The sequence below is a fragment of the Argopecten irradians genome, chromosome 15 (genome assembly GCF_041381155.1).
Source record: "Argopecten irradians isolate NY chromosome 15, Ai_NY, whole genome shotgun sequence".
Taxonomy (NCBI): Eukaryota; Metazoa; Mollusca; class Bivalvia; order Pectinida; family Pectinidae; genus Argopecten; species Argopecten irradians.
This window is the reverse complement of record NC_091148.1, coordinates 1,652,207-1,674,478: the sequence shown is the minus strand read 5'-3', so window position 1 is coordinate 1,674,478 and position 22,272 is coordinate 1,652,207. Positions and strand designations below refer to the sequence as shown.

Here is a 22,272-nt window from a genome sequence, read left to right as displayed (position 1 = left end):
TGATTAGTCGATGTGTGCTGCTGGTAGCCAATCAGGGGCTTCGTATTATCACCGCGTTGGAATGTACACCATGATGGCGGCCGGGTTGAGAAATCGTCTGTTCCAGTTAACGAAGGTGAATTGTTGTGATCTGTGACGGTGACATCAAATGTCAACGATTTCTGTGATCGCCAAATTATTTTTTGAATCTCCGGAGAACACAAAAAGTGTTTGCATTATTTGTAAATTTCGTCTAAACGATGATTATAAAAACATAACTTTTGTATGTCGGACTCGTTGCACAGGAGTTTGGTCGTTGCTTGATGACCACCTGATACAACAGTAAAGCCAGCAACCTTGATCATGACATCGGGAATATTCCATGTAACATGGCAGCCACTGATCACGATGACCCATGTCATGTCATTCTCGATACTCCAGGGGTTACTTAAATCCACACCTGGCCCACACGCAAGTGCAGTGAACATTGTATCACTAATTTCATAGTGGAATTGAAGGCAGTTCAGGAGAAAAACCTGAACAATGACCTACAGGCCAGCATAAATTTCATTTAAAGACTAAAGAGAGTGACGCTTAAAAGCAACATGCTAACCATAGTGTACTGTTATAATCAATTATTTTGATATAGTACATCAAAGGAAATTTCTGCAAGCCTGTGATTGGTTAGTTCTTTTTCCTGAACTGCCTTCAGTTTTACTATGAGTGAAGGGGTGGATATAACGACAGTAAAAGTAACCCCTGGAGTATTAAGGATGATGCTTTGCAAGGTCATATGCATGTGTATCGTATTGTGGGCTAGCAGGGGTTAGTTGTAAATGGTATAAATAGCTATAGTACTTCGTCAGCTGAGATACAGAGACTAAAATATTTTCTTTTTTTTTATTATTATTATTTTATTGGAAAAAACGATCTTCTTTATGTGTTGAATAATGCAATTGTGTACATAAGTTTTCTAAAATTCTATAATTCAATCATATTGTATATTATTCATGTACATACAGATAACAAGACATTTTTCAACACAAAGTTCAAGGTTACTGACAGCAAACAATGGTTACACAATTACAACAGAAGACAATGGAATCAGAACGATTTGTTTGAATGATCCAAAGAAGAGGTAATTTATAAGCTCACCTGGTCTGAAAGGTAATATTGTAAACACAATTTAAAGCTGTACTCATAACATTAAGCCAAGTGAATGACACATGTACAGGCCTAAAGATAGTTTGGTCTAAAGCCAATTAGAATACAGTTTGGTCTCTATACCGGTATTCTGGATTACTTTATAGCCAAGTTCTTTTTAGTTTTATGTTATCTGACCCGTCAACATGCATCATCAGTCTCTGAGCATAAACTTTCCATTTAAACGTCTTCTTCTCAATAACCGAAAGACCCAGAATACTCCTATTGGATCTGTAGTATGCTGGCATAAAATGAAAAATGATACCAGGAACCAACTAACCATTTGTTTTTAATTATGTGACAGAAATGCTCTTTCATTACGGATGTTAGAAGCATTAAAATCTGACTTATCAAACCAGACTGACAGTCTTCGCGTCATCATACTCACTGCAAAGGGACCAGTGTTTTCAGCAGGTCACGACCTTAAAGAACTGGTAAGCACACAACTGGATCTCAGCTTAAGGGGTTTAACTAAAACTAAAAAGTCACTCATCGCTGTTCATGGCTTCACCCAGATGAGAGTAACAGTATACTATGAGCCACTTAAGATATTTATGATAAAGTTGTAGTTTATTTTTGTCATGATCATTTTTATTTAAATTAATGTCATGTTCGAAATCTTATGCTTTTACATGTTTTTTCTATTACAATTTGTAGTTGAAATTTCAAATTAAGAGAAAAGATATCATGACACATTTTTCCATGGACTTAAGATTATAATTTTATTGTGTGAATTAAATGATGTAATGTGTTAACAGACAACCAAAGATGGCCGCGAGTATCACAGACAAGTGTTCCAGAACTGTACAGATGTCATGCTGATGGTCCAGGTACTATAATTATAATTATGTTTTTTATACGATATTTATAAGTTATTTTAACAATGTCCATCTTTTGGTTTTCCCTTCTGCTGCCAATTTTGCTCTTTTCTGGATCCTTGGCGTGCAATCTGTGGCATTCTGACAATAGGGCGATTTGTTCTAGAATCATTAAAGGCCCACTAACTTTCCAAAACAGCTTTTAATTTTCATAAAATATTATTTATCATTTAATGATTTTGTTGACTGTTGAGTTGCAAAAATTACTGTCATCTTCTGAAAAATAGTAATTAATTTAGAAATAAATTCGATTCATTTACAGAACACAGGTGGTATTATGTTTGTTTGGTGTTATGATGTCAGGCCATCAATATCAACTTTCCAATTGTTTTTAAGAAAGCCATTAAATTTCATTTTGGAAAGGTAGTGGGTCTTTGTTAAATATACTCCTGCGTACTTAATAAAGTGTCAGTCAGATTGGAATTTCTGTCAAAATGTATTTATAAACACAAACTCTCAAAATCCACCAAAGTCCAGAATTTTCCACCTGAACTGGCTAAAACAATGTACAGCCCATTGTGTTCTGATGGATTGTGTGTTTTAATTAGCCTCCAAAATATCAAAACTGGTTTAATTTTTTTTATGTCTATTACTGTATCGTGTTTGCATTAGTCATAAGGGTGTTGCAAGATTAGTATATTAGTCTAAGGGAGATAATTTAGTTTGGATGTATAAAAAGCTATTCTGTTTGATTGTAATTGTTTTGTAAGATAAAGATTTGATAAAATTCGGAAGACATAGAACTAAACAGACATAATTGTGCTTCATTAATAGTTACCCAGTATGAAACGTGAGAGTGTGTTCCCTAAACTCTCTCACTACACTACATATGTTAGTTATTTGGTAGAGTTATGTCCCTTTGATGTTTTTGGCTGAACGCCTTCAATGCCTGTAACAAAATGTGAATCAGTTCACTTGGAACTTATAAATTGGTAGGACGTAATTTAGGAATTCAGTGTAAATTAAATATCATAATGATAACTTTTGTTTCTGTAGTATATTATTTTGTCTGCTCTTGTTCTTAATACATAGATAAAAATTACCTTTCGTCCACAGCGTAGCACCTTTATGTGTAGGTTGTATACATGCTGAACATAAAAATCATTGTTATTCCTCCTGTACGGTGTATATATTATACATGTGTTGTAGGAGTTACCAGTTCCTGTGATTGCTCAGGTATCAGGTAAGATACTGTCCAGGTGTCTGGTAAGATAATACATGGTCATTGTCTAGGTCTCAGGTAAGATAATATATGGTCATTGTCCAGGTCTCAGGTAAGATAATATATGGTCATTGTCCAGGTGTCAGGCAAGGTAATACATGACCATTGTCCAGGTGTTAGGTAAGATAATACATGGTCATTGTCCAGGTGTCAGGTAAGATAATACACTGTCATTCTCCAGGTGTTAGGTAAGATAATATATGGTCATTGTCCAGGTGTCAGGTAAGATAATATATGGTCATTATCCAGGTGTCAAGTAAGATAATACATGGTCATTGTCCAAATCTCAGGTAAGATAATATATGGTCATTATCCAGATGTCAGGTAAGATAATACATGGCCTTTGCCCAGGTCTCAGGTAAGATACTGTCCAGGTGTCAGGTAAGATAATATATGGTCACTGTCCAGTTGTCAGGTAAGATAATACATGGTCATTGTCCAGGTGTCAGGTAAGATACTGATCCATGATGTCAGGTAAGATAATATATGCCAGGTGCCAGGTCCAGTTGTCAAGATAATACATGGTCATAAGATATGTCATTGTCCAGGTGTCAGGTAAGATAATACATCGTCATTGTCCGTCCAGGTCTCAGGTAAGATAATACATGGTCAATAGGTAAGATAATACATGGTCATTGTCCAAGTGTTAGGTAAGATAATACATGGTCATTGTCCATGTGTTAGGTAAGATAATACATGGTCATTGTCCAGTGTTAGGTAAGATAATACATGGTCATTGTCCTCTAAGTGTTAGGTAAGATAAATACTTGTCATGTGTCTAAGATAATACTTGGTCATTGTCCAAGTGTTAGGTAAGATAATACATGGTCATGTGTCATGGTCAGTGTTAGGTAAGATAATTTTTACATGGTCACTGTCTAAAGCTGTCAGGTAAGATAATACATGGTCACTGTCCAGTTGTTAGGTAAGATAATACATGGTCATTGTCCAGGTGTCAGTTAAGATAATACATCGTCATTGTCCAGGTCTCAGGTAAGATAATATAAAGTTTGGAGGTATAGATTTAGCGAGATATACAATGTATAGTACTATAATTCCTCATAATGATAAATATCTACATATGAAATAAGATTCTACCAATTTTAAGCTCGTACATGAGGAGAGCTATAATTCTTTGTATTTCTCTTTAGGACTTGCTACAGCTGCTGGATGTCAGTTAGTCGCCAGCTGTGATATTGCCGTGGCAACAGATACATCTAGATTCGCCACACCAGGGTAATAATTATATAGCGGATATTATAGAGTCTTGAAATATTTGTGTAATTTAGTTAAGCAAATATGTAAAAGGCTGCTCTACAATTTATAAAGCCCCGTTCCTCCGCAATAGTTTCAATGTTTTAATTTTCAATGAGACTTTTACTTTCCCATTTAAGTGTACATGTACACATAAATGTATGATTGTGTAATATTTTATAGAAACAGTGAATGTTATAATAATTTGATTATATAGCCCGTCAATTAGCGGATCAGTTTCCAAGTTTGGCTTAATATTGACACCTGTTCACTCCCGACAAAGTGGCGAGTGGGTTCTTGACCTGATTACACATATCACTCAAATCTATATTGGGGTCAATTAATTTGCAAATCCCACACTAGGCCGTAATACCTAGTCAAATTGAATGCAGACCCTCCGATCAGGTCTAAGGGGGCACAACTCTGTCTAACATTCACTCCTTGTTTTGTTTTATCAGAGTCAGTGTGGGGCTGTTTTGTTCCACTCCCGCTGTGGCTGTCGGGCGTTCTGTACCCAGGAAGGTTGCCATGGAGATGCTCTTCACGGGTCATCCAATATCAGCCCAAGGTAGGTCATGTGACTTATTGTCGGTCCAGAATGTCCTCTGCTGTTGTGTAAGGAAAAGCGTCTTAAATAAATGATCTGGAGCCTAGAGGGTAATAAGTAATCCTAAGAAATGCAAGGATATTAAATGCAATTTTAGGGTATTTCAATTCCATTCGACGTGTAAAACATGTTTTTGTACTCTCTGGGTTCGTATTAAGGGATCAGTTGGACTGTAGCTACAAACACATTCACATTATTTCCAGAAATTATATGAACCCTTTTTAATGAGCACATGCACAGGACTCTGGATGAACGTATCACTGAATTAAGATCTGTGTGATAAAGCGTTTAGTGCTTAGTGACAGAAATAAGAGCTGATCTGTATAAATGAGATGTTTGTGAGGGCTAATATAGGTATGTATTGTCTGTTGCCCATTCCCAATTGTAATATTACAATAAAAATATTCTGAAATAAAAAAATGAGATGTCTGTGAAGTCTGTTGTTGTTTTTGTACAGATGCGTTACTACATGGCTTGGTGAGCCGAGTTGTACCAGAGGATCAACTGGAGACAACTGTAAGTATCAAGTGCTACTGTATCATTAACTTTGTTTGTTAGCTACACGTACCCGGTAGACTACATTAACTTTGTTTGTTAGCTACACATACCCGTAGACTTCAATAAATTTGTTTGTTAGCTGTTGTACACGTACCTGGTAGATATTTGTTACCAGTGTCTGTAGGTCACATCTGATAGCTAGCATTTCAGATCTGAAGCCCCTTCCCTGTTACTTGTTCAATGAAAGCTTCTGTGGATAGGCCTGCATTCGTAGGAGCAATATCTTGTGATTTTCTATTGATGAATTTGTAATTTCACATTTTTAATTTAATTTTTTGAGTCATTGTTTTTAATTGGTACGTATGTCAATGGACTTCCGAATATTTTGCTAAGATTTGAAATAAACAGATTTCAGTAGAACTTTGAAGATGGTCTTCATGGTCTTTAACACAGGTCAAAATGTTTTAAATTTTGTCATTCTGGACCCTAACAAAGTGGTCTTTGTATAACAGTATGATAAACAGGTGGTCTTTATACAGAGGTGGTCTTTATACAGAGGTGGTCTTTCTACAGAGGTGGTCTTTATACTAGAGAGAGATGGTATCTATACAGAGGTGGTCATTATACAGTGATGGTAATTATACAGAGGTGTTATATATAGAGGTGATCTTTATACAGAGATGGTCACTATACAGAGGTTGTCAGTATACAGAGGTGGTATCTATACAGAGGTGGTCATTATACAGAGGTGATTCTTTATACAGAGGTGGTTATTATACAGAGATGGTCAGTATACAGATGTGGTCAGTATACGGAGATGGTATCTATACAGAGATGGTCATTATACAGAGGTGGTCACTATACAGAGATGGTCACTATTTACAGAGGTGGTCAGTATACAGATGCGGCCATTATACAGAGGATGGTCACTATACAGAGGTGGTCATTATACAGAGGTGGTATCTATACAGAGGTGGTCATTATACAGATATGGTCAGTATACAGAGGTGGCTAGTATACAGAGGTGGTCCAGTATACAGAGATGGTCATTGATAGGTGGTCTTTATACAGAGGTGGTCTTTATACAGAGGTGGTCTTTATACAGAGGTGGTCAGTATACAGAGAGAGGTAGATGGTATCTATACAGAGGTGGTCATTATACAGAGATGGTCACAGAGGTGTATATATAGGTGATCTTTATACAGAGGTGGTCATATACAGAGAGATGGTCAGTATACAGATCAGTGGTATCTATACAGAGGTGGTCATTATACAGAGGTGATCTTTATACAGAGGTGGTTATTATACAGAGATGGTCAGTATACAGAGTGGTCAGTATACGGAGATGGTATCTATACAGAGATGGTCATTATACAGAGGTGGTCACTATACAGAGATGGTCACTATACAGAGGTGGTCAGTATACAGATGCGGCCATTATACAGAGATGGTCACTATACAGAGGTGGTCATTATACAGAGGTGGTATCTATACAGAGGTGGTCATTATACAGATATGGTCAGTATACAGAGGTGGCTAGTATACAGAGGTGGTCAGTATACAGAGATGGTCATTATACAGAGGTGGTCAGTATACAGAGGTGGTCAGTATACAGAGGTGGTCAGTATACAGAGGTAGTCTATATACAGAGGTGGTCTTTATACAGAGGTGTATCTATATACAGAGGTGGTCAGTATACAGAGTTGCATATGTCTGTATACAGCGAAGTCATGTTTTACTCTGTATTTATTGTGTTGCTATTTATTTCTATTTCAGACTATGGGGATAGCTAACCGAATATGTGAAACTAGTAAAAGTGTTGTGGCGTTAGGTAAGGCGACATTCTACGCCCAGATGAACCTGGAAAGGAAAGAGGCTTACAGGTGTGTTATCGTTCTGTTCTCATTGTTTACATCCTTCTGTTTCTAATTATAGAATTACCAGCTAGATTCAGACTGTCAATACTAAGGATTATTAAGAAAGGAACTGTATTGTATATTTAATTTAGGTAAATGGTAATACATGTATCCTACACATGTACATTTGTGTTATCTTCAATACAACCGTTGATAGTTCTTTAACCCATATTATATATCACATATACTATATAGTAGTGTTAGGAATTAATCAAACTTTTATGATCGATCATCAGTTTTGTGTGATCAATCAATAATTAATTAAAATTGTTTTTGTTTTTTTGCTGTTGTATAAACAAGTCTTATGGTAAAAACTTTCTTCTACGGGTTCATGTGTTCCCATGTTCTCATATCGCTCATGTTTTCAAAAACAAAACCATACTCCTCTGAACGTTTACGTTACTACGTAGTGCGTAGTGCTATACGTTCTTCAATTCATTTAGGCACTTGATATTTGAAATGATATGAGCGACAACATACACAAGCGACTGATTGCGACAAGTTTTCTATGACATTTCTTTCTTGTTTTACTGATCGGATAATTATACACTTCTGTTTATCATGATGTCGGACAATTCTGACAAAAAACTCGATTACAGATTTCTTACTCTATTAAATGGTCAAACACCCAAAACCGCTGATACTCGACGAACTTGATTAATCGGAACACCACTACTGTATAGTTGTTTTTTCATTTGACTAAGATAGATTAGTTCCTGTGCTAATGTTTTGTTAATACTTTTTTTCTGATAAAGCTTTCTCTCTTTTATTCTGGTATAAAGGTTGACATCCCAGGTCATGGTGGAGAACCTCTCACTTTCTGATGGACAGGAAGGAATCCGAGCTTTCATAGAGAAACGAAAACCCACATGGAACCACAACACTGATAAGGTACACTAAAGGACACAATTGGCTTGATGAATGGAGCAATAGAAACTGTTAAAGATGTGATTTATCCAAATGATAACATACCAAAGAATTGCCAACATAGCTTTGTTGTCGTTGACTTTCCAAAATATTAAGAACCACCTTTCATCAGGGAAATATTCCTACACTTGTTCCTGTTGCCCCTGTTGAACGAAGACTCGATTGTCTTTGTTGTAAAAGACAACAAATTCTGTCTGGGATTAGGAGCAAATCGACTGATACATTGTCTGTGGAGAATTGAAAGTCGAACTGGAATCATGAAATTATGAAAATTTATTAGATACACTGAATGAATAGAAAATCAAAACAGTATAAATACTGAGGCAATGAAACCTGAATTTTTTACACTGTTAAGGCACATGTTTTTGTTGTAATTTTTTAAGCACTTTTCCTGTGAGAAATACAGTGCTAGAATATGCATGCATGTTCTTATTTGATTTTGTGTCTTTTGTTTAAAAACCATGATGATGATGAGTATTACATTTTGAATACTGCTGTAACAGAGGGGGAGGGGGTAAACTTATCTGTTTAACATCGCTTTGTGCCAAAATAAAGTATGTGTACAGTTATTGTATAATTACTGTTTTAGAACAGAAAATAAGCAGTCACATTGTAAAGGAGAATGGAAAAGTGTCCTCTGTAATTATAATAACAATGCAGATTTCCATGTTACATTGTCGTGGAATCGGCTCTTCTGCTCAGTATATAGAGTTTAATTCTTAATTGTATATGTAACCCTGGTCAATACTAGCCGCAATATATCGCTCGGCTAGAGAGAACTTCTCTTTAGCTCGATCGGTTGAGCGTCAGACTAGTAATCCAGAGGTCCCGAGTTCCATCCCTGGCAGAGGCAGATATTAGATTTATCGTAAAATCCTGCACCCTGTTACATATATAATATTCTATTTATAGGAGAAATGGTGCTGTTATTTGTAATACACAATGTACTACTTTTATTGGATCTGTAGCATCATTATTGATTGAATGATTAAGGAAAATGAATCCAGAAATTTTGATTTCAAATAGGATTCATTTCTATGTATCATTAATTAATTACAAGAGTTAACTTTATTTAAAAAAAAAAAATGAAAATGTCCCTACTACCTCTAATGTAGGTTCAGTTGTTTTGTTATTATATAATTCTAGAAATTGTTAAAATGTTAAAAATGTTAAAATCGAAATGTCTTTGATATAATGGCTGTAGGAATAGTTTTGATATAAATCATACTGTACAAAATTTGATTTATTCATTTAAAGGCCAACTACTTTTCCGGAGCAGAATTTAAAGGTTTATTGAAAACATCAATAATATGAGAAAATAAATATCAATGGCCTAAGATGAGGTAACAACACCAAACAAATGCAAGATTTCCTGTGTAATATGTGATAACAGTGGATAGTCATTTCGCTGTTTTGCCATCTGGCGCAGTGATAATTAACTACCGCGCAGTATTAAGGACAACGGCAGGAGATATAAGACAACCTGCATTATTAAAATTAACAGTTTGTTTATTTTAATTAATTTTCTAAAAATTTGATGATAAGTGTAGTATTACTGGTAAGTTAATAACTTTTGAGACTCTACAAAAATTATTGATCTTGTTTTACATTCCCAGTTTAAAAATTAAAACCCGCTCCAGAAAGGTAGAGGACCTTTAAATGGATATCCATCATTCGTTAGTATTTAAATATATACATGTATGTCACCTTTAATAATAATTTTGCTTAACGATACAGTACAAAAAAAAATGGATATGCCTACAATTAAAGGTATGAAATAAGAGTAATTGATAATAGGTGTGCAGATGTTGGTGTTGATAGTGTTGACAGTGGTATTCCGTCTTTGCATATTACAGAGTTAGCTCCCTTGCGGGTAGGTATCAATTGTTACGTCATTATTTTGTGAGCGCAACTCACGTCGTTTTCTCCGAAACGTATGACGTTACGCTCTCAAACACATGACGTCGCAATCAATACCTACCTGCAAGTGCAGATAACTCTGCAAATTCGGAATTGGTATAGAAGTGTAATTTTTATACAACAGTACATGTCAGTTTAATGGTTTAATTGTGATTTTGATAATCTATTGTTGTAATGACCTGTGATAAATTTGTAATAAAATTGAAGATAATAGTATCAGTGTCTGCGTTTGATATTACAAGGTAGATGATTACACTTTATGGGCAAGTTACAGATTAATGTACAGTATAACTTGTGTAAACCGGATGCCATTAGGACCAACGTATTTATAGACAGTACTACAGGTTTCTGGATTATAGAGGTTTAAAAAACTAATGAAGATATATGACGTGTAGCATCAAAATGGAATAGAGAGGTATCAAGATTATAGAGGTTTAAATAACTAATTATAATGAAGAGATATGATATGTAATATAAAATGGAATAGAGAGGGATCCGGATTATGGAGGCTTTTTAAAAATAACTAAATTGAAGAAATATGACATGTAAGGATCATTACAGGCTTTTAAAATGGAAGATCAGAAAAATTTGACAGGGGCCGGTTTCACATGTTACACTGGATTTCAATTTTACCCACTCAGGCATATATTTATCCTAGCTTGGCTATTCCAATCGTTTTATGTTACTTTGTGTTCCCAAAAAACAAATTCAGGAGAAATTCATCAGAAATTGCCATAGTGTGGTGTATACAAGGGAGATAACCTATTTATAGCAGCTGTATAGTCAAAGGGAGATAATCTATTTATAGCAGCTGTATAGTCCAAGGGAGATAATCTATTTATAGCAGCTGTATAGTGCAAGAAAATAATCTATTTATAGCAGCTGTATAGTCAAGGGAATAATATTTATAGCAGCTGACAGAGAATAATCTATTTATATAGCAGCTGTATAATCCAAGGGAAATAATCTATTTATAGCAGCTGTATAATCCAAGGGAAATAATCTATTTATAGCAGCTGTATAATCCAAGGGAAATAATCTATTTATAGCAGCTGTATAATCCAAGGGAAATAATCTATTTATAGCAGCTGTATAATCCAAGGGAAATAATCTATTTATAGCAGCTGTATAGTCCAGGGAATAATCTATTTATTATAATCAATTTATAGCAGCTGTATAATCCAAGGGAAATAATCTATTTATAGCAGCTGTATAATCCAAGGGAAATAATCTATTTATAGCAGCTGTATAGTCCAAGGGGAATAATCTAGTTATAGCAGCTGTATAGTCAAAGGGAGATAATCAATGCTTAGCAGCTGTATAGTCAAAGGGAGATAATCAATGTTTAGCAGCTGTATAGTCAAAGGGAGATCATCAATATTTAGCAGTTGTATAGTCAAGGGAGATAATCTATTTATAGCAGCTGTATAGTCAAAGGGAGATAATAACCTATCTTGTGATATAAGTGTGCATATACCCCACTGCCTTCATGATGTCATTTTAGCTTTCGAAATTGATATGTTTCGTTTGTTAGAAAAGACATATTAATAAAATGTTGATAAAGATAAATGGAGTCACACTTATCACGATGAAACTAACAATACATGTTATTTATCAAACTTTTCTATAAACGCTTAAAGTGAATAGTCGGGCAAAGAAAATCAGTCTTAATGCGTTCATTGGCCTTCCAAAAGTTCTCACATATTGATACGACGGTCAAGTTCTGCTTAGTTTCCCAGTTCTGACCATTAAAGTAAAGAAAAGTTGAAAGCATTGAAAGCGAGGCTGCGTGGAAATGTAACCACGGACATAGTGAGCCGGGAGGACGTTTTAGAATTTCCATACTTTAAATTAATTTCTTCGTACGCAGACAGATTTTGACGAGAGATTTTATTTTTCCATTTTATAAGAAATTATACTGGATACATTCACACCATTTTTACCGACTTTAGTCATCCTTGCCCGACTGTTCACTTTAAAATAATTGATGCGTTAGCTTTCTTCGCTTTTTGAGAAGTCAACACTTGTGTTAGTTAATTCCCCAATTTATCAAAATTAAGAAATTAAAGTCGTAATTGTTAGAAGAGACGCAATTAAAGTGTTAATGAAGAAAATAGAGATACACTGTAGTACAGTGAAGGATAGACTCTGGATATTCATTATTTCGCTTCTATCTTATTATTTTTATATGTTATTTTCTGTTGCCATCTTTAAAACTTCCCTTTGCTGTTGTTTTAAGGCAATAGTGCCGTCATAGTACAAAGAAAGAGGTAATTGTCTAATATCTCATCTTCTACAATACCCGATAAAGTTGGTATAACGAATGTAACACGGAGATCACAATGTTTACTTTTGAAAAAAATTACAAAAAAAAAACACTTTTAAAAGTATATTTCTGAAGATAGAATAATGAACAAAAGATACGAAAACTAACCACACAGAAAGACAGATGACGGTGGAAGTATTTTGAGACAGATTTCACTGATAATAAAACACGTACATATATTTATAGGTAGGTAACCCGAAATGTCCACATGGACTTCTCCTATGGTTCATTTATCATCCAATCTGGAAGGTTAGATATGTGACATCCAACCCCATCAATTCGGATAAAACTCTACCCCACTGTTGTATGCAGAGATAAACCCTACCGGGGTCATGGGTTAACCTACCCCGGATTTGATAACATCGATAATTTTGAGTGACACGGTAATATAATGTACATTTCACCTCGGGTGTCCGCACTTGTCTGGGCTTAAACGTCACGGAAGCTCAGTCGCGAGATGAGCACGCGACGTGTCGCCTGCTAGGCCGACCAATCCACCCGACTCGTGCCTCCTTGTTGCTGACATTAACGAGAACCTGTACCCGTATATCTGTATATCGCGGTATGGTACCCTGGACAAGTCCAGATAGATAAAACTCTAATAGCATGGGACATCCAGGGGGAAAAGAAGCTGTTTCAGGGAAACTAAAGGTAATATTTATTCATCAAATTTCGTTTTTCGCATGTGTGTGAGTTTTCTAAAATATTTTGTTCATTCAATTTCGAAAATATATCATTTCATTTTGATGTTTAATATTTATCTATTCTAACTGTTTCAATTACATCGTTATTTGCTATTTTTTATAGTTTTTTTTCCATTAGTTTCATTTCCACAAAGGATCTATTTTCAAGACCCCAATACGTAAAAGAAAGAAAAAGTCTCACTATTAGATCAATTCTAGAACTTTAGCAGTAGAGTCTGTGTCATTGTTTAGTTTTACAGTTTACATATCATTATTTGCTGAACTAACTACATATAAAATGTTTAATTACTGCCAATGTTCGATCTTTAAAATTGCGACGTTGCGGGTACACTGAGGCCTCATTATAACCTCAGTAGATATGTGTATCCCAGTGGTTCTATGTAACAGATTGTGATATTTATACAATTATGATATATATCAGTTCGGTCTTATATCTTGTTGAGTTACTTCCATTAGATATTTTATGAAGAATGTAAATGCGCATCTTTGAGCAATTCTATTTTTTGCTTGCGTCATAAAGGAAAAGGAATCGCCCTTTCTATAGGTATCATAGGTATTTCATCGGCAGGAACATGAAACCTCGCTAGATTCTACAATCGTCATTCGATTACCGTGAAGAATTTTGCTCCGTTTGTCTTCCGATTATATTAAGACCACCGCCTGATGCGTTTCGTCCTTGGTCGTTTGTCCGTCCATCCACTTATTAAATATCTCAGAAAGAAGGAATATTTCTCAAATTTCAAGTACAGGTTCCCCTCGGTGTCTAGTTACACATATTACATTTGGGGACAGATCCAACAAACAAGATGTCCGACAGGCAGCCATCTTTGGTTTTGACAATTGAAGTTTGTTAATGATTTATCTCAGAAACTTCGGGTTCTGTCCACACAGTTGGAATTCAGTGTTTTACATATTTTTTTTTGACAATAATGACACAGAGTGAATCGTTCCGTTGGTGATTTCCATTAATTAAAACGTCACCATAGTGTAATTAAAAAGGACTGTTAATAATTCCGATTTATTTAATCAATTCATTGCATTTTACAAATTTACTGTTTAAACTACTTGTAACGGTTTTGTAATGATAAATTTATTTTGTATTGTTTCATGGACCAGGTGCCCAAACATCTGATAGAGAAGAAAAGACGACAGCGAATCAACAAATGTCTCGGAGAACTTAAACAGCTTGTCATCGATAAGGATTTACTACAGGTAAGTGCACGTGGTGTTGTTATAATTGAGAATTTTCTGTATTACCATTGTGATTGATTTGTGAACGCACATTAAAATAACGGGGTTAAAACCAAGTTGAAAAAACAATTAACACTTATCTATAATTCTTATTTCATGAAATGACAAAGATTGATTTCTTGTCTAACGATCTTAAATTTACCTTTATCAAATAAATATCGACGGCAAATCAGGTTGATCGTTTTTTTCATTTGATGTATGTCCGTTCATAGAAACACGTCGGAGTGGGCTCAGTCGAATGACTTACCTGGTCCCGTCAACAGTGACCTATAATACGTGTTTTACTGTATAAGGGAACAAATGTTAAATACATCCTTGTCTCTCATACTCATGGATGTAACACTGGTTTATCCCATAAAATACACTCATGTCGCATGAGACTGTATTACATGGCTACCTAAGCAATTCATCTTTATGGCGTCACTACGTAAACAAAATAACTATTTTCTCGGTAAAATTTTAGCCAGTTAACTTTTGATATTCTTTAACATAAGTTGGTTTTAGCATAAAAGATGCAAACAAAGGGATTTGTCTTTAAAATATCACGTAATTTTCATGAATTGAGAATCGATAAAACTTTTTTTCGAATTTATTGGAAAATGACAATGAAACGCTAAGGTATCAGAGAAAAATACTCTTTCATACATAATGTATGTGGATTTAAAGGATAGGGATTGTCTACTCTCGGGATCACAAACTGCTGTAAAGTCTCCGGCAAGTTTCGGGATTTAAAACATTCTAGATCTGTGGCCCTCGGTTAGAACATCCTTATCATCTATCCTAGACCACATATGAAAGAGTCTTATAACATAGTTGGTTATATAATAGCATATTCAATTTTCATGACCATGGTTGAATGTGTTCTTTGCTTTAAACAACTCGACCCATACTCATGTAACAGTTGTAATTGTTGTTTTGAATTTGCATAAAAACAAACTTGATAACTGTACAGTTGCCCAAGTATGATATGAAGACACTTTCCCGATCCATTCTTTTCCTTATTAACCACTTGGCACATTAAAATATTGGCCTTCTCAGACGGTAAATGATAATCATAGGTTCGGTTAATTAGGTCCACACGATATCGTAAATAAGCAATCGCTTGTCATCAAAGCTTTAATTTAGAAGGTTTCGGTAAAATCGTGGCGTTTTACAGCATTTAAAATCAATAAACTACAACAAGATCTCATCCGATAAGATCACGCGCTATCAGGTTTAAACTTGTAATCCAATCGGAAGAATGTTTTAGTGAGTTCTACTGCAAATTGTCATATCTCAATACATTTATCATATTTTATCTCCAGGGTCAGCAGAGCTCCAAGTTAGAGAAAGCTGATATTCTTGAGCTGACGGTGGACTATCTGAAAAGGAAGACAACACCGTCATATCGTATGTACACTACAATGTCTAAATAAGGACCATTAAAGACAAATGGGGGTTTAAATCACACTAATACTTTACCTCGGTATAGCGGGGAGGAAAGGTCGTGTGTCGTCCATCTCTGTACCTGGTCACCATTACAGGACGTGCACATCTCAAACTGGCACCAAGTCTCTGATCGTCTGCATTGTGAGGACTGTTTAAGATCTTTGACTAGATAATCTGTATAACAATACGCTGGATTGTTAAATTATCATAATCACCATTTTCTCAGTGCGTTTTACAGATAACTCATATTGAAATAAAACATGTTTAAATACCCAGAGAAAGTGTCATTTAGGTTGTTCTCTACTATTGTAAGAAAGTAAGATCCTTTGGCCACGCGTCTGTGATATTCATACCGACCTCATATCGCAATGCTGTCGGCCGTTCATCTTTGTAACATATACAATGAAGAGACGCATGGAAGACTTTATGATTTAAAATTGAAAACACAACTAACTATGGATATAATGTCCTTGTTTTAGCGCATCCATAGTTCAGCGTAAAATAAAATTCGTTCACTTTCGCACGATAATGAAATTGCGTACACATGTATGTTGTTATTCTTGTTTATGTCTTAAACGACACTAATATAGTCAATGAGATTAGGTTAAATGACTTGAATAATCATCTTAGAATAATAGTAACTTACGTCATCGTCATGCTGTTTACGGTATATTATAATCTTTACACAGCCAATATTTCCTAACCTGAAATTCAGGCCAAGAAATATTGACCTGAAATTCACCTGAAATTCACCAGAAATTCACCAGAAATTCTGGTTGATTTCAGGTAATTTTTTCAGGTCAAATTTCTTGACCTTGGTCAATTTCTGGTCAATTTCAGGTTAAGATTTCTTGACCTGGAATTCAGGTTAGGATACATTGACTCTGTAGATGACTTACAACCTTAAACAAACTCCTTTCATTTGTAACAATTATTTTGATTGGCTTGTCCCATACATGACATGTCATGTGGTTTTTATGTTATTTTAGCTGCAAATGAAGTCGGGAACAAGAGCAACGTTCATGCGAGCCCGTATGTAAGAGGTTATATGGAATGTGTTCAACAAGTATCCCGTCACCTCAAACATACAGACGTCAAACAATCTGTAAGTGAAGCTCTACTGGAGAAGCTCGAAACTGTGGCTCAAACTGTCAGTTCGTATGATGAAAAATCAAAGACTAGTCCTGATAAAACATTTCAAGGCAGTGAGCAAACAAAGACAAATAACTCAAACCAAAATTTTAATTGTACGACAACCATCCCACAACTGAGCAATGACTCATCAAAAGACATTTCGGATGGAACATTTCACATTTCATCGGGAGCTAAGGAAAAGGAATGTAGTGATGACAAAATGCAAATTTCATCTTCAACCGATTTAACTTCAACTTGTTTCATAAGAGAACAATCACAATTGAGTTCAGCTTCCATCAAAATGCTTGATAAACATCGAGTCCCTCACCAAGACGTACAGCCTATCTGTCCAGTCGCCGGAGGGATTCAGAGCGTGACGGTGCTAATTCCATGTCAGGTATCAGTACTGGCCTCGGCTATTCCGTCAACCAGTCACACCCAGATTCCGGGTCACAATAGATCTAGAACTGAACATATATGTCCTCTTACGAACCCTTCTGATGTGTCAAGGGTTTCTAATGCATTAAGTGTTAATCAAAACTATGTTAGTGTAAAATCAGTTACACAAGATGTTTGTAGACGTTGTGGTTTCGAGACGGTCCCTCCCATACAGTCCCCATGGCGTTGTGGTTTCGAGACGGTCCCTCCTATACAGTCCCCATGGAGACCATGGTAGCGGAGCCTGTGATACTATCAATCAGAATTTTTTTTGCGGCATCTTAACTTCGCGTTTTCCACAAGTCCGGCAAGCTCGACAAAACACGCAGAATATGTCGGGGAGTGTCAGATAAACGTCACTGGAAGTAAGTTACACGCGGGAAATAGGAGGTTTACAGTAAATCACCTAGATATTCCGACTTAGTTTAATCATAACATACCTAACACCGGGGATCAATAAATGTTTTATGTTCATTGCTTGTCAGGTTTTTTTTTTCAATTTTTCCCAAACATTTCCTGAATGTAATGCCATGGGGATTTATTTGTGGGGTCAGTACTTCACTCGGTTATCTCCCAGGGGCGTAGCTGCCTTTAGGTACTGCACGTGCCTGTACGAAATGTTTCTAATATTGTATTAATTTTCAGTGTTTTAAACCATTCACGCTATGATCTATTGAACAAAATCTGTAGCCTGAAACCTTCCAAATGCACAGGAATTAACAAAAGCACCTTGAAAGAAAAAATAGAAATTATCTTTGGTTGTCCCTCCCATACTCTCCCCATTCTGCACTTCCCGCCTTCATGTGTTTGCCTGTAATGATATAGTTCGAATTTCCTTATTTTCCACAATGGAGATTTCGTGATCTTAATGTTATCTCGCAAAATTGTACGTTATCCCCACGGAAATTATCACAGTAAGTTTGAATTTAGTGGTAATATGTCGGAGAACTTGGGTGGAATATCAATATCATTCCTATCCGCCTGTCCATAGCCACATACACACATGGAAGAGTCTGATAATCCATAACTGTTCCTCGCATCAGAGACATCTGTACAGTTGGTACTTAATAGTTAATACAATTCTCAAATCTATAGAAAGTTTTGTAGTTGATTAATTTTGCGATCGATATAACCTTTCTAAAGGCATGCTGGCAGCATCGGAAAATAAGCCATTCTAGTAAATCAATTCTTCGATGATAACGAAACTTTTTTCCCCTTCCCCCCTTTCTGCATATCGTACTGTGCATGTTTCCAACCCCTTTCCTTCTCCATATATCTCTCCCTCTCCAAAGTATACATATATAAATACATTGTCATCTTGTTTTGTATGTGTTCATTAAATTGTATTGGGAGAGGGCATGACATGAGTTGAACAACTTGTGCCCGATCCCATTGTATATATTTGATACAAATAAAATATGTTTAAATCAAATTTCTAATCTCAGAGCTCATATCGATAACTTTCACTCCCTATTGTCATGGGTATAAGAAATATACGACCCTTAAATGAGAAATTTTGAAGTTTTGGAGTTTTGATATCCTGGCCTCCCTGACTAAGTGAGTATGTGAAGAAGCTATAAATACCGATAAGATATAAATAACACTGTGTAACAGACGCGCACGTGTCCTCCTCGAGGTTCGAGTAATCCTTGTGTAAACGTGAGAGGGAAATAGCGACAGTTGGGGATTACTATTAACTTTGAACAATGATTGGAGTACCGGGTACTTCATATTAACAAAGTTTCAATTTCCATGACGTTAAGAGCCGGGGGATCAGAATTTATTGAATCCATCGAGATAAAGACATTCTTTGATAATTCTACTGTTTGCTTACTGTCAAGGTAACAAAGACTTTCTCACAACGATTCAAAATTGATACATAAACCAAATTATAGCCAAAGGAAAGACGAAAGTTTATTATCTTGTTCCCCAGATTGTTTTTAATGATCACATTCTTGATGTATATTACACTACATTTTGCTTTCACGATTCAATATTCGTGGGTCAAAATCTGAGCAATTTTTACTTAAAACGAGAAAATGAAATGTATTGTAAATGCATAATTTATCTATTGCTTGTTATCTTATGGGTGACATTGTCACGACTACACAAATGTTCCGCGATAATTAGTAATTGTCGTCTTTGTGTATTCTTTTAAATCCAGTACTTTTTACGAAATCAGCCGGTCAGGATAGCTAACGCAATATTTTAGACGAATAAATATAAAATTAATAGAACATAAAAGTAAAAGATACCGGCACTATTCATAAATACCTGTCGGTCAATTAAAGACTCAAACTATAGCACCCGTCAGTCAACCTAAGACTCAAACTATAGAACCCTTTACTCAAACTAAGACCCAAATTAAGCATCCGTCAGTCGACTGAGACCAGAATACCGATATATGTACAACCCACAGATATCGACACATCATACTGACACAAGCTTACCTATTTTTGTGAGTACTATCCTAGATGGATTCATGTGTCGCGGAATTGTAAGACGCATGTGAAAATAGCTTAAACTCAACCAAATATACAGAAAATATTAATGTTTATTCAAATGAAAATATGCAAATAACGGATCAAGTAAGGCTGTCAAATGTTGACTGCTGCAATGTAGTCACACTACTAGTCTTGTATGCCGTACCCTGGCTCGTGCGAGCGGAGTAAAGCAACTTTTGTCTAGATTCAAGTCGCTCTTGCAGTGCGTGTTCTCAGATACAATTTTATCAATTCTTCGCTGGCTATTTATTGAATTTGTTTAACTTACGTGACACATGTTCAAGTATGGATATAACATACATTGCACATATTGTACTTTCTTTTAGTATACTTAAGTAGCAATACGATTTTGAATTTCAAATTCAACGATATCAATTGAAATAGGTAGAATTTGTCAATATTTTTTATTAAATTTTTCATACAAAATATACCTCAAATTACCAGGTAAATGTTCTATCTGAAGTAATTTTGACGAAAAATAAAGCTTAGGTCCACGGGAAGCAACTCCAACACTTTATTATACATATACATGTAGGTCCCCGTACATACAAATGTACCGCGTAATAAAATCGGTCTTGTTTTATTTGCCGTCATGTAATTTTAAAGGTATATTATCATGTTTGTAAAATTATTAAGTTATTTTAGCAACACAAGCACTGAAATAAATCATTATCTTTTTAAACTCAACAAAACTAGCAGAAAGAGCCAAGTCAATTGATTGTTTTGATAAATAAATGGTATCTACTGTTAAAACAAGTTTAGTTACAAACTCAGTTGACAAAAAGTGTGTATGCATCAGGCCTAACCATAGGTATAACTATTGACTATTGGTGTGTTGTTTGTAAATTTGGCCAACTATGTACTAATTATACATTTTAGTTGATTAAGTCCACAGGTTTGCTACATATTTCTATCATCAAATAACTATGTCAATATATCACTAGTGTCATAGCATGTACTAAGAGCGCAGAATTTAGACACAATTTAAAATAATGTCTTACAAAATGATTCCATACCATTCATTTTCAAAATATAGCAAAGAATATCTACAGGAAATTGCAAATATTGTAAGCAACCTGTTCACGAACTTATTTTTTCAAATACTAAAATTTTAAAGTTTAGGCGCCTTCATACACTTCTGCTGAAATGCGTTTACAGATCATCATATTACTTAGTCAAGCTCGAAGAAATCGTTTGGTCCAGTAACGGCATCCTTATTCATAGTATGAATTATGGTTTTTACCGTTGAAATGGAAATTAATGTAACAAAAATGTCCAGAATTTACTGATCAGTATGTCAGCATTATAGGGACCACTGAAACCACAAATAGGTCCCTGGATATCACCTAAGATAGAGTGGTAAATGCTTCGGAATCCGCTTTTTGGGTATTTAGTATCAGTTTTAAACGTTTATTGTGTGAGATGACCAATGCATGTAGAATATGTAAATGTATTAATATATCAAAAAAATAGCAGATGTATGCATAGACTTACCTCGCAATCAGCATTAAATGACCAAACTGGACAACCCCGGACACTATTGTTACTGTCGTCTAGGGATACCATTTGGTTTAGCTGTCTAAGTAACGCATTGTATTAGCTCCTTTCAGGTTCGCACAATTCCGAATTTGCATTTTACAGAGTTATCTGCAATTGCGGGTAGGTACTATTTGTGACGTCATGTTTTTGCGAGCATAACGTCATACTTTTCCGAGAAAATGACGTGAATTGCGCTCACAAAATAATGACGTAACAATCAATACCTACCCGCAAGGGAGCTAACTCTGTAATATGCAAAGACGGAACAGCAAGCAACACAAACACACTTTATTTTTGTGACATGGGATCTTTTATTATTTCTGAAAAAGACTACTAAGTGAGATGTTGTCATAAATGTGTGATGAAAGTGAACTCTATGGCATTGTTGTTGTTCTCGGTATTTTCCTTGTCCATTACGACTTTTATATCATTAATGTGTTCTTCAGTCTGACGATGACAAAGTTTATCCCATATTTGTCTGAAATATACTATATTTATCAGCGGTCGACCGTCTTCACAAATACTGCTATCTAATAAACAACCC

The 22,272-nt window shown here is 35.4% G+C and overlaps 2 protein-coding genes across 3 annotated transcripts; both read left to right on the top strand.

Moving 5' to 3' along the window:
- The first annotated feature begins 19 nt into the window (after nucleotides 1-19).
- On the top strand, nucleotides 20-10,618 carry LOC138308461 (enoyl-CoA hydratase domain-containing protein 3, mitochondrial-like). 2 transcript variants are annotated; one of them, XM_069249440.1, is made up of 10 exons: nucleotides 20-115; nucleotides 1,002-1,117; nucleotides 1,487-1,616; nucleotides 1,941-2,012; nucleotides 3,210-3,243; nucleotides 4,434-4,518; nucleotides 4,995-5,104; nucleotides 5,601-5,659; nucleotides 7,418-7,524; nucleotides 8,340-10,618. In XM_069249440.1, exons 1-10 carry the CDS (start codon nucleotides 62-64, stop codon nucleotides 8,455-8,457), a joined length of 885 nt encoding a protein of 294 aa, XP_069105541.1. In that variant the 5' UTR covers nucleotides 20-61; the 3' UTR covers nucleotides 8,458-10,618. The 2 variants fall into 2 exon arrangements, with proteins under 2 accessions (XP_069105541.1, XP_069105542.1); XM_069249441.1 differs by having other exon boundaries at nucleotides 31-115; nucleotides 1,002-1,146.
- A 2,150-nt stretch (nucleotides 10,619-12,768) lies between these two features.
- Nucleotides 12,769-18,159, top strand: LOC138309086 (uncharacterized). Its single transcript, XM_069250225.1, has 4 exons — nucleotides 12,769-13,381; nucleotides 14,551-14,646; nucleotides 15,990-16,074; nucleotides 17,103-18,159. Exons 1-4 carry the CDS (start codon nucleotides 13,337-13,339, stop codon nucleotides 17,921-17,923), a joined length of 1,047 nt encoding a protein of 348 aa, XP_069106326.1. The 5' UTR covers nucleotides 12,769-13,336; the 3' UTR covers nucleotides 17,924-18,159.
- Nucleotides 18,160-22,272: the final 4,113 nt, after the last annotated feature.